Raw genomic sequence first — 12,099 nt, forward strand, 5'->3', positions numbered from 1 at the left:
ATCAGGGTCGCATCATCGCAACTTGAGGTTGATCGCTTCGCGAACCCTGGAACAAGGCAAAACCAGCAATTTGGTGAAACAGGGCCTGGCCCTTTGACTAAACAAAATATTATACAAACCGCTGTGAATCGGCATTTACAAGTTTTGCATTAGCCTATCAGCATGTCAACGCTCATAGCAGTGGTGCTGCGGCAACATGTTGCGATCATGGGAGGGCAACTTTGCCATCCATCGTGAGCTCTGGACCGCTGCCCCGCGCTTCGCAGTCCAGCTACCCCTGGCATCTCTCGGGATCAGGACTTAGGAAAAGACAAGCTTGAGGCCCCGATCTGGGAAAGGGGCTGCTTGGACTTCCTTGGCTGGGCTAGGTAGTCATTCTCCCACTGTCTTGCTACCAGCTTCCCTGGATGAGTGATAAGTTTTGACAACCTCTGCAGGACACATTTGCACGTATCTTTAGCTGCAGAGTTTCACAATCTCTCCGCCTGGACACGAAGGCCACGAGCGTGTAAACGAGGTCAAACACAGGGGCTTTTGTGGTGCAAGTCAGAAAACAAAGGTGGATGTGCTGCAGCCCGCAGACTCGATGTGGCCCCGTCACAGCGATTCAGACTTGGGCGGGCGGGCCCAGAGCCCCACTTCTTACCGTTTCGGTAGCAAGCTGGGGGGCTGCTGGGGGGGCAGCACAGAGCACCAAGGATTGGCGCCAAGAGCACAGGCCTTGGGGCATCCATCCTTCCCACCGCACTCTAAGCTGGCAGCGAGCAGCGAGCACTTTGGGGGGGGGGGGGGGGCAGCGAGTGAGGTGGGCTGTGTGGGCTGTGTGGGCTTCCAGCGGAGGGACGCAGGCCAGTGCTGTGAGCTTTCATCCATCGTCATCACCGCACCAACCCCCAACCAAAGCTTGAGGCTCTTCCTCATCCATCTCTTCTCCTCCTTGCTCCTTGCTCCTTGCTCCTCACTCGCACCCTCCTTCATCATCAGCCACTTCTGCCGCCCTCTATAGGCTTCCCGGCTTCTGGCTTCCTGCCATCGACTAGCAAGCCCGTCCATCTCTCCTTGACGTTCCCTCTTGGCAATTTTCAATCTCTCATTAACCTCCCCCCTTTTTTTGGCTCCAAATCTTTCGGCGGCGTCATCCTGAGTCCTGGACTTCTTACTCCTGGTCCCCACGAACCATTCCGCCATCCACGAGACATCTTGCCATCTGCGCCCAGCGAATTTCGCCGTTCAAGTTTGCGACACTGCCGGCCGGCAACAGGCAAGAAGAGTGCCACGGAAGCATTTCTCGACCTCTAATCCGTCGGTTGGATCGATTGGACGTCAGTTTCCGTCCCAGCTCTCCAGGCTCTCTCAGGCTCTCTCAGGCTGCTTGCCATCCCTTCCCGACAAACAACCTAAACGGATCGACAGGCCCGCTCCCCAGTAGCATTCAGCATTTCCAGGCATTCGATTCTGGATTCCTCTATCCGTACTGTCCCTACTGGTAGCTTAGCATACTGGCTGCTTGCAGACACGCAGACGTGCAGAGCCCCTCTGCTCCAGACTCCATTCTACCGGCTCCGTCTCTCTCCATCGAACCAGCCGACAACGAAGCTAGAACCACCCACCACCCACCACTCACCACTCACCACTTACCACAAACTACACACTACACACCGCACTCAACGTGCATCCATTGACCCTCGACCCTTGATCCGACCGATTCTTAATATCGCTACCGTCTGCGAAGCGCCTTTACAATGGACCAGTCGCAGCAGCAGCAACAGCAGCCTCAGGCCGGCGGTGTTGCCGGCCCCGCTGGACGTCGGCTGCACATCGCCCATCGTCGTAGCCCCTCCGAGCTGACCCCCCTGATGAGTATGTTTGTGACCCCCACCAGTGAGTTGCCGTTTGCTCGTTTGCTTCTGTCCCTATTCTTTTTTTCCTGCTCTTCTTTGTTTACTTGATGTCGTCTTTTGCGTCATGACGGCTATCTTTATCTTGTCGTCGTCATCCTTCTCCCAGCGGGCTCCCTGGCTTTCTGGTTCCCTGGAAACTGCGGTTCGTCCAACCGTTCCATCCAGGCTTGGCGATGACAGCGATGATGATGACGTACGAGAGGCCCTCATGCTACTTGTGATGGCTGCTCTCTTGACCCGCACTATAACCGATGATGTTCGTCTATATACACAGATGGCTAACGTGTCTTTTCGCACACAGTGGAGCAGCTGGCGATCCAGCAACAGATCGAGCTGTTACAGCAGCAGCAACAGCAGCTCCAGGCTACTTACCAGCAGATGGCCATGCTCCCTGGCGGCCAGACCCTCGGCGCCAGTGCCTTCAATCCCCTGCAGGCCATGACCAACATGACGCCACAAGCCGGCTTCCAGTTCCCTACCCAGCTGCCGCAGCAGAATATTGCCCTGGCTCCTCCTACCCAGCCTCTGTCGCATCGCCGTAATCAGTCGGCACTTCCTAACATGGGCATGGGCCCCCCACCCGCTCCTTCGTCGGGTGCTGCCGGATCGGCTTTTGGCAACTTTGACAATTCTCAGGCTCAGACGACCCAAGGCTCGGGTGGTCGTACTGGCAGGCCCGGCGGCATTGGAGGAGGTCACCAGAGACGTCACTCGTTGGCCCTTGCAGACGCCAAGAAGGCTGCTGAGATCGCTCAGCAGAAGCGTACCGCTTCGAACTTCCAGTTCCCAGCTCCTAGCTCTTCGACCTCGGCTGAGAAGACTGAGGACGACGGCAAGGGATCGACCTCGTCTGCTCCCACCACCACTGCTACTGGTTCGGAAAATCAGCCTGCGACCACTACGACGACGACCCCGTCGCTCGCATCGCTCCGTGCCGGCCGCTCCGGCCATGGCAGAAGCCAGAGCATGGCTGTTGGCAGCAACGGTCGTGGTGGCCTGGGGACCGGTCGTGGCGGTCATGCCCGCACGCCTTCCCGCAACTTTGATGCCAACTGGCGCACCCAGAACCAGAACCAGGCTCAGGACCAGACGGCTGCTCAGAGCCAGGGTTTCCAGCCTGGCCACCGTAGCCGCAGCTCCATCAGCCACCAGTCTATCTCGGGACTCGGTGCCTTCCAGTATCCTGGCCAGCCCCAGCTCATGCAACTTCCTGGTCAGATGATGCTTCCCGGTCTGTACGCTGGACAGCAGATCAATCCCATGCAGTTGAACCAGCTCCAGGCCTTGCAGGTTGCCTCTCTGAATGGCCAGCAGTTCGCTGGGCTTCAGGCCAGCCAGCATAACCCTCAGCTCGCCGCTCAACAACCCCAGCAACAGCAGTCGCAGCAGCAACAGCAGCAGCGGAAGACCCTCTTCACTCCTTACCTTCCTCAGGCTAACCTCCCCGCTCTGTTGAACGACGGCAGGCTCGTCGCCGGTATTCTCCGCGTCAACAAGAAGAACCGGAGCGATGCCTATGTTTCTACTCTGGATGGCTTGCTCGATGCCGATATCTTCATCTGCGGTAGCAAGGACCGCAACCGCGCATTGGAGGGCGATCTGGTTGCCGTTGAGCTGCTTGATGTGGATGAGGTTTGGGCTCAGAAGCGTGAGAAAGAAGAAAAGAAGAAGCGCAAAGACATCACTGATACCCGGTCCGGCTCCACGGCCGGCACCAACGGCGAAGAGATTGCTCCCGACGGCAGCATTCGTCGACGTGGCAGTCTCCGTCAGCGTCCAACCCAGAAGAAGAACGATGATGTCGAAGTCGAGGGCCAGAGCCTTCTTCTTGTCGAGGAAGAAGAGATTAGCGATGAGCAGAAGCCCCTATATGCCGGCCACATTGTTGCTGTTATTGAACGCGTGGCCGGCCAGATGTTTTCCGGTACACTTGGCCTGCTTCGTCCTAGCAGCCAGGCTACCAAGGAGAAGCAGGAGGCGGAACGCGCTGCGCGCGACGGTAGTGTCCCGCGCCAGGAGACCCGTCCTCAAGAGAAGCCCAAGATCGTGTGGTTCAAGCCGACGGACAAGCGTGTTCCTCTGATTGCCATCCCCACCGAACAGGCTCCCCGCGACTTCGTCGAGAAGCACCAGGAATATGCCGACCAGATCTTCGTGGCTTGCATCAAGCGCTGGCCCATCACTTCGCTGCACCCCTTCGGTACTCTGGTTGAGAAGCTCGGCAAGATGGGTGACCTCAAGGTTGAGACTGATGCCATCCTCCGTGACAACAACTTCGGTTCCGACGAGTTCTCGGAGGCTGTTCTGCGCAGCGTCGGTCTCCAGGACTGGTCGATTGCAGGGGAGGATGAGGCGGCCATCGCTGCACGTCGAGACTTCCGCGAGGAGAAGGTCTTCACACTTGACCTGAATGGCTCGGCCGAACTTGGCAACGGCGTTCACATCAAGACCCTGGATAACGGCAAGGTCGAGATTGGTGTCCACGTTCCTGATGTCACACACTTTGTCAAGCCTAACTCGCTTGTTGACCGCGAGGCCAAGAAGCGTGGTACCGCCGTCAACCTGACCAACCGGTTCTGTGCCATGCTCCCACCGAAGCTCTCGACCGAGATCTGCTCCATCACTCCTAATGAGGACCGCTTGACCGTCAGTGTCGTCTTCCAAGTCAACCCCCATACCGGTGCCGTTGCTGAGGGCGACATCTGGATCGGCAAGAGTATCGTTAAGAGCAACGGCAAGCTCTCCATTGATCAGATGGATAATGCTCTATCCAACCCTGCTGGCTTCACTCATGATGTCGTTCAGGCCAAGGACATTCAACTTCTCAATGTAAGTTTGGGTACGACAGTCATATAGCGCGACATGCTAACAGCTGCTTCCAGGTCCTGACTCAGAAATTCCGCGAGGCCCGTCTCAAGGCCGACGGCGAGCCCATTGCCCCGCTTCGTCTGGTCAAGTTGCTGGATGATGAAAACGTCCCCGTCAAGGGCAATCTCTTTGACACGAGCGCGGCTATGGAGCTTGTTGAGGAACTCATGTGCAAAACCAACACATTCGTCGCCGAGCGCCTGGTCCGCGGCCTGCCCGACAAGGCTATCCTGCGCAAGCACGCACCGCCCAACCCTCGGCGCCTGCAGACCTTTGTGGAGCGCATGACTGCACTCGGTTACGAGATCGACACTACCAGCAGCGGCACGCTGCAAAATAGCCTCTTCAAGGTTGAGGATGCCGACATCAGGAAGGGCATGGAGACCTTACTCCACAAGTCGTTCCAGCGTGCCAAGTACTTCGTCGCTGGCAAGACGGCCAAGCACTTGTGGTCTCACTATGCCCTGAACCTGCCGCTCTACACCCACTTTACGGCTCCTACCAGGCGTTACGCCGATATCCTGGTGCATCGTCAGCTAGAGGCTGTCCTGTCGGAGGGCAAGATCGAGTACAATGAGGACGCCGACGCACTCGTCAAGATTGTCGACTCGTGCAACTGGAAGAAGGACTGCGCGCAGAACGCACAGGAGCAGAGCATGCACATTGCTGCCTGCCGCGCGATGGACAAGAAGCGCCAGGAGGTCAACGGCGACCTGATTACCGAAGGCATTGTCATTTGTGTATACGAGTCGGCATTCGACGTCCTCATCCCGGAGTGGGGCTTCGAGAAGCGCGTGCACTGTGATCAGCTGCCGCTTAAGAAGGCCGAGTTCCGTAAGGACAAGCGCATCTTGGAGCTCTACTGGGAGAAGGGCGTACCGAGCTCGGCCTACGTGCCTGAGGATGAGCGTCCGAAGCCGGCGCTCTCGGCTAGGGCCCAGAGCGCCCTGGAGGCAGCTCGCCGTGCTGAGGAGGCTGAGCGTCTCAAGAAGGAGCGTGAGGAAGAGGCCAGGAAGCGCATGGATACCGGCAGCATCAACACTGCCGAGGAGGAGGCTCTTTTCGATGACGACGATGAGAGCAACATCTCGGATGTTACGGAGGCCATGGCCGGTGCTTCCCTGGCGGAGCGGCCGACGCAGAGCGTGCCGGGCTCACCTACTCAGACGGCTGCCGATGCGGCTGGCGAGCTTCACCGCACGCGGTCCGACCCCAAGGTGCCGACAACCGATGTACCGGAGGCACGCCTGACCAACAAGGAGAAGTACCTGAAGTTGTTCAAGCTCAGGGAGGAAGGTGGCGAGTATATCCAGGACGTCACGGAAATGACTAGGGTTCCTATTATCCTCAAGACGGATCTCACCAAGAGCCCTCCGTAAGTGTACTCACATGTTGAATGAGCAGTGAATAGCAAGCTAACAGCATCACAGATGCTTGACCATCCGCTCGGTCAACCCCTATGCTCTCTAAGCGCACGCATGACCGAGACTTATCTTACACATGCACTAAGCCAGTTGTCATTGCCCTGTTGTAAGGAGACTGGATATGCAACTTAGAAGGTTGATGGAGTGGAATGAGAGATACAAAGACTGGGTTAGTGAAAGATTGATATCCCTAGAGAGGTCATTTCTTCGATAGGGCAAAAAAAGAAAGGTATAAGTTGTAGGCTTTTTGTATGGACATGGTCGCGCGCGCGGTTCGTTTATCTCATAGTTTCTGGGCCAAGAGCCATAGCTCTTGTTCAGCAGTTAGGCAGACAGTCTCTCCTTGATCATCAAGGATGGGCAGGTAGTCTGCAATGAGAGGTAATGGTGCAAGAAAAGAAGGGATGGATGCATGGACAGTTATGGAGGTTGGGAAAGGGTGGGGGAATAATCCAGGATGTCGGTTGGTTGGAAGGGAAAGGACTGAATGGAGAAATAGTGGAGGATAAGGCATGAATAGTTGAAGAAGGCGAAAGGTCTACTATCTAATAGTTCCCCAAACAGGTGCCTAATGACTGGTCGGCTCGTGATGTGGTCCCAAGCCATGTGTCTCTACCTACCTAAGTAGCTCGCTTTCTGTCAAGCTGCCCGAGACCTCGATCTTCGAGCATACCTAGGAGAATTGCCTGATATGTACAACCACCTGCACGGCACGCAAGCGAGGGCATGTAGGAGAACCACGAGCTGAGAAAGGATGGTGGGTATGGCATTCCCTTCTCTGACATGGCATTTTGCGATTCGCATCCCAACTTACGTATTAGCGATGGCCCAGATAAGGCAGGAGGCATGGCATGTTGATCAGCCGGTTTCATGGCAGGGGTTTGATCTCACAACAAGGGGAACGGTACAGGCTACCGCAAGCGTCTACTTGGGATCAATAAAGATGAGGAATCGGAGATCCGGGTTGATAATCACATTGGGACTCTAGATGAATGGATGGGTGCTCAGGAGCAACCCCATGTCTGTCGTGCTTGGGATCTTAAGATTTGCGACATGCCAAGGGAGATCACTGTGCCTGTATGTGCTTGTGCTTGTATGCAGGAGGGGGATGGTCTGGTAGAGGAGACAGCCAGACCAATGCCGCTAAATAGGCAGTACGTATCCTAACTGACGCCCAAAAGTCGTGAAGCCTATGGCCGGCCTGCAATAGTGAGTTGTGGTTGGTCACTCTCAGCTAAGTAGGTATTACTCTGTGCGTACTCCACGTCAAGAAATTATACGATCTCATTGTTCATCGACTCCTCACAGCCTGGCAGCTCCTAAGCGCAGGCTTCAGCAGCGCGATTTTGAGGTTAACACCGCCAAGAAACTAAGATTTGACCAAGACGTCGGTGTTGATGCGGTCCGTGACATTGAAACACAGCTGAGACATGCATCACAAGCGCTACTGTGTCGCAAGCTCTCGGCAAACCTGCAACCCTACAAAACTTTCCATGGCATTGGTTGCAAAGAAGCAACTTCTCCTATCTGTGCAACCGCTTAGCATCTTTATCGGCAACGATCGACTGGAGCGGCTAATCGAGATGTAAGGATGAAGAGATGGGAATTCTGCATGGAAACCCTGGGCAGGTATCACAATCTCCTTTACACATCGCCTAGTGCAGCCCTGCCCTGTCTTAGCAACCGTTTGGTATGCTACAATGCTATATGTGAGTGACGTTACCGCCAAGAGCTGGGATCCGAGAGCCAAGTGTGGCGGGCGGCGAATCCTTTTTTTTTTTATCATAACCCTAGAATACCCCTTCGCCGTGTCTGATTGGCCGGCGATGAGGAAGCTTAAGGCTCGAGAACGGCTCCAGAGCCTCATCAAAGGCGTTTGGACGGGGTATACGCCCCGTTCCAGCCGCCTGGAGGAGGGTCTCGTAACGGGTCGAAAGGGAGGAATATCCCAGCTAAGCCTGTCTTTGATGCCTCGCAGACAGGCATGGCGCAGAGAAACGACGAAACGAAACATGAACATGTCCCTGTCTTCGGTCCTCTCATCTGAAGTTCTTGTTCCAATGAACGCTCTCGGCGCGTCGTGACTATGTCTCTTTGCATGCCCTTCAGGGGTAATTCGGCCGCTGGGGCCCCCGCGCAAATGCTGTTCTTTGCTTCGCTCTTCCCATGCTTGCCCCTCGTTTCCCCATATCTGCCGCCCCCCCCCTTTCAATCCAACCCCAAGCCCCGGAAATGCTGGATGCTGGTGCGGATCCCGGAACGTCCAGCAGCCGCGCGGGCTTTGCTTCGGCGGTGACGGCGCGGAGTGGAAGTTGAGCTCTTGGCGGTTTTGTCATCCTGTGCTCCCTCCTACTACCCTGCCAGGGGTTGTCTGTTTCGTGTTTATGTATACATCTTGTCTGGGATTCCCCCGAGGTTGTGTGCTCTTTTGCTCTTCAATCCTCTCTTTTTCTCTCCATCCTTAAACCCCCGTCGCCCGGTGTTTCTGTTTCGCAAAAAAGCACTGGTCTGCTTTCGTTCTCTCTTTGCTTAAGCAGCTCAAATTTGTCTGTCTTTCTTTCTGTCATCAAATTCGATTCGACAATTCACGGTGCCTTGTTTTGCCTATTGTTAATACTTTTGTAATAGACTTCGCCCAGGGCAGGTCTTTGACGTCGACTCTTGGTCCAGCCAGGCGCTTGGTACTCGACGCTTTCGTTTTCCTTTCGACAAGCACACAGACAACTCCGGGTCTCAGAACGGGAGGAGAAAAGAGAAACTTGGTCTCCTATCCAGTAGCTTTAATATTCGACATATTGCAACACATATCAGTCAAAATGCCGTCCCTTAGAAAGACTTTCGGCACCATCGTGGCAGGCCTGGTTGCCCTCACATCAGCCTTGCCCGCTGCTCCCAAACTCACAAAGAATCAACTCAAGCTGTGGGAGTTGGCCAAACGTCAGAATGAGGCCGCAGCAGCTGCTGGGCTAACAGATATTGACATCCTGCAATTGTGAGTTTCCATGCCAGACTCATCGAGTTCCCCCTGAGTTGCATGACATAGACTAACACTAATACCAAGCGCGCTTACCCTTGAATGGCTCGAGGCCACCTTTTATCAACAAGGCTTCGCCCAGATTCCGGCCACCGAGTTCCAGGCTCTTGGTCTCAACCAGCGGCAGATCGAGGATCTTCTCAAGATCGGCAAGACAGAAGAGGAGCACGTCATCCTCCTGCAGAGCGCCATAGCCCAAGCCGGCGTGCAGCCCGTCCAGCCATGCACGTACAACTTCGGCTTCACCGATGCCGCCTCCATGGTCGCGACCGCGGCAGTCCTCGAAAACGTCGGCGTCTCCGCCTACCTCGGCGCAGCGGCCCTCGTCTCGGACGGCTCGATCCTCACGACCGCCGGCTCGATCTTGACCGTCGAAGCCCGGCACCAGACCTTCGTCCGGGCCGCTACCGGCGCCGTCGCCGTGCCCCAGGCCTTCGACACCCCTCTCTCCCCACGACAGGTCTTCTCGCTTGCCGCGCCCTTCATTACCTCCTGCCCGGACGGCAGCAACCTCGTTCTGGAGGCCTTCCCGACGCTGACGATGGCGCCAGGCCAGAACGCGCAGGCTGTGACGGCCGGCTCGACCGTGCAGCTGCAGAGTGATGCGGCGGCTGGGGCGACGCACTGCGCTTTCACTGCGGGAGGCATTCCCGGCGGCACGGCCTTCACTGAGTTCAACCAGGAGACAGGCTGCGTGGTGCCTCAAGGTCTGGCTGGCATTGTCTATGTCAACCTGGCTAGCGCTGGCCCGCTCAACGGTGTCTTGACTGATGATATTATTGTTGCTGGACCGATGATCATGCAGGTCTCGTAAACGTGGAGGTTTTGTCGGGGTATATGATGAAGAGAGGAGAAAGATGGAGTTGAATGGAAGCCGCTGTTTATATCATTTCATATGTTGACTTTACTTCATGCTGTCTGCTTCGCTTCTTTGTATCATCAAATGATACCTACCTAGATATTATATTGGACAGGTTTGGTTATGTTTCTGGTCTAGTATGGGAGAGATATACCCATAAGAGGATATTTTGAAGACTTATATTGTAACCTTCGCTGCTGGTCGGCACACTTGAACACCTGATACAGACTCCGGAAAGCTGCCTTTCAATGCCCATCTCCCAACAGAAGTAGTACCGTAGTGCTCTTTTGTAGAGTTGCTCATGTATTAGAGGGTTTGATTGATAGCCTACGGCCAGGACCCAAGGGGGAAGGGGGAAACCGTATAGGAAAAAAGTCATTTTTCACATCTAGACCTTGGTCTCGCAGCTGGCATCTCTGATGTTGTCCAACCGGCAATACTAATGCGTCACGAATAAACAAAAGCATCCCGGACCCAGCTCAGACATTCAGACCCACGCCAAGGCCAAGACTCGAAAACTTGTATCTGTTAACGTATTCTTGTCGTGCAATGGAGTCACTTTCTTACGTTTTGCCCGTGTAGATGGGGGCCTTTTTTTACTTCTACCTTTTGTGACCAAGCTCCCAAAATCCAGATTTCCAAGCACCTACTGCAGATATAAGAATCAAAGAAAAATGCACTGGAATACCTTCCAGCCAGAAAATCCCAAACTTCAAATTCCGGCGGGGGAAGGCCGCAGCCAACGCGACACAAAAGATGCAGAACTTCATCATCCTCAGTCCCCAAAAACGGCAAATCACAGACACATGTTCTCAATCCGGAACCACCCGCACGTCGGGCCGAAACGGTTACCGCCGAGTCACAATCTCGGCCCGTGGGGTAACAAATCCGATTCTCGGCGGACGGGGCATCAAAGATACAAGCTCCACGGATTTGAGGTTTGCGCAGGAGGCAGTTGGGACAAGCACACGGCTCTCCTCCGAAGCCGATCCGAAACACCCCAAGCACTGTTCTGTGCCCGGATGTCCCCGATTCACAAGGTGCCCTACGGGCCCAATGTAATGTAGGTACGTACCTACGTGCTCCTCCTCTATCCATGGGCCGAGACGTACAAAGTGCATAGCCCACAAGATCGTACCAAGCCACCGGGACAATGCCCACGAAGCCATCCCTGCTGGGTTGTTGGGCACAAGGTGGGCTTGCTCCGTCTTGGCCCTCCCAAACACAATCTCCATCTGATCGGCTATCCCATCGTGACGGGAGCGCCCAGCGGAGTGACATTGCCATGCGGTCAGCCATCTGCTCGACCAGGTGGCCGGTTCACCCCCCTAGCGGCGGCGGGCTTGCGGGAAGAGAGGGTGCGACATGAGAAAGACGCTGCCAACCGAGAACGAAGATTGGTCGGGGACTGACTGGCGGTTGATAGAAAACATGGCTGCTCGACCGTTTGGGAGTGACATGCCGCGCCCGCGAGATAAGGTTATCTTGGGGCGCGGGACCCTGCATTTTTAGCGCGCCAAGGGCCTCTCCAGAGCGTTGGAACCTTCCCAGCACGTGGACGAGGGTCGCAGAACCGAACCCTCTCTCTTCTGGCGACACTGACAGTCCGGCGATGTTGATGAAAGTCGAAAAACGGCGTTGATGGCGAGAATCTGAGAGGTTGACCAGCCTGTTCTTGAGAGCACACGCTTGCCTTCTTGATTTGAATAACATATTCACTCTAACTTGAACGTCTTACGTACAAAATTCCCATTGTTGCATAACGACTTGTCATCAGCTCCAGTCGACCCAGTAGCATGCAGGCCATGCTGCGCGACTGGGTACCGTGCAGCTGCGGGGACGTGCCAGGTTACATCAACCCCACGGCTGACGACTGTAGCTAGCGCCTGTACAAGGTGCTGTTGTGCGCCGTAACGGCAATGAGCTGCGATGCAGACCGCACGGCTCGAGCTTCTCCGGCCGAGGTATACCGTTCCACGCCCATCTCTGGCCCTCAGAGCGATGGGAGATGCC

General features: G+C 55.5%; 2 protein-coding genes across 2 annotated transcripts; both read left to right on the forward strand.

The window, feature by feature from the left end:
* Positions 1–1,742: 1,742 nt before the first annotated feature.
* Positions 1,743–6,239, forward strand: CTHT_0027950 (uncharacterized protein; the record flags this gene model as incomplete). Its single annotated transcript, XM_006693189.1, has 4 exons — positions 1,743–1,860; positions 2,203–4,730; positions 4,784–6,144; positions 6,200–6,239. The coding sequence occupies 4 exons, from the start codon at positions 1,743–1,745 to the stop codon at positions 6,237–6,239; spliced, it is 4,047 nt and encodes a 1,348-aa protein (XP_006693252.1).
* A 2,770-nt stretch (positions 6,240–9,009) lies between these two features.
* Positions 9,010–10,041, forward strand: CTHT_0027960 (uncharacterized protein; the record flags this gene model as incomplete). The annotated part of the gene is made up of 2 exons (XM_006693190.1): positions 9,010–9,185; positions 9,255–10,041. The coding sequence occupies 2 exons, from the start codon at positions 9,010–9,012 to the stop codon at positions 10,039–10,041; spliced, it is 963 nt and encodes a 320-aa protein (XP_006693253.1).
* Between the last annotated feature and the right edge of the window lie 2,058 nt (positions 10,042–12,099).

This window comes from Thermochaetoides thermophila (genome assembly GCF_000221225.1).
Source record: "Thermochaetoides thermophila DSM 1495 unplaced genomic scaffold scf7180000011816, whole genome shotgun sequence".
NCBI lineage: Eukaryota > Fungi > Ascomycota > Sordariomycetes > Sordariales > Chaetomiaceae > Thermochaetoides > Thermochaetoides thermophila.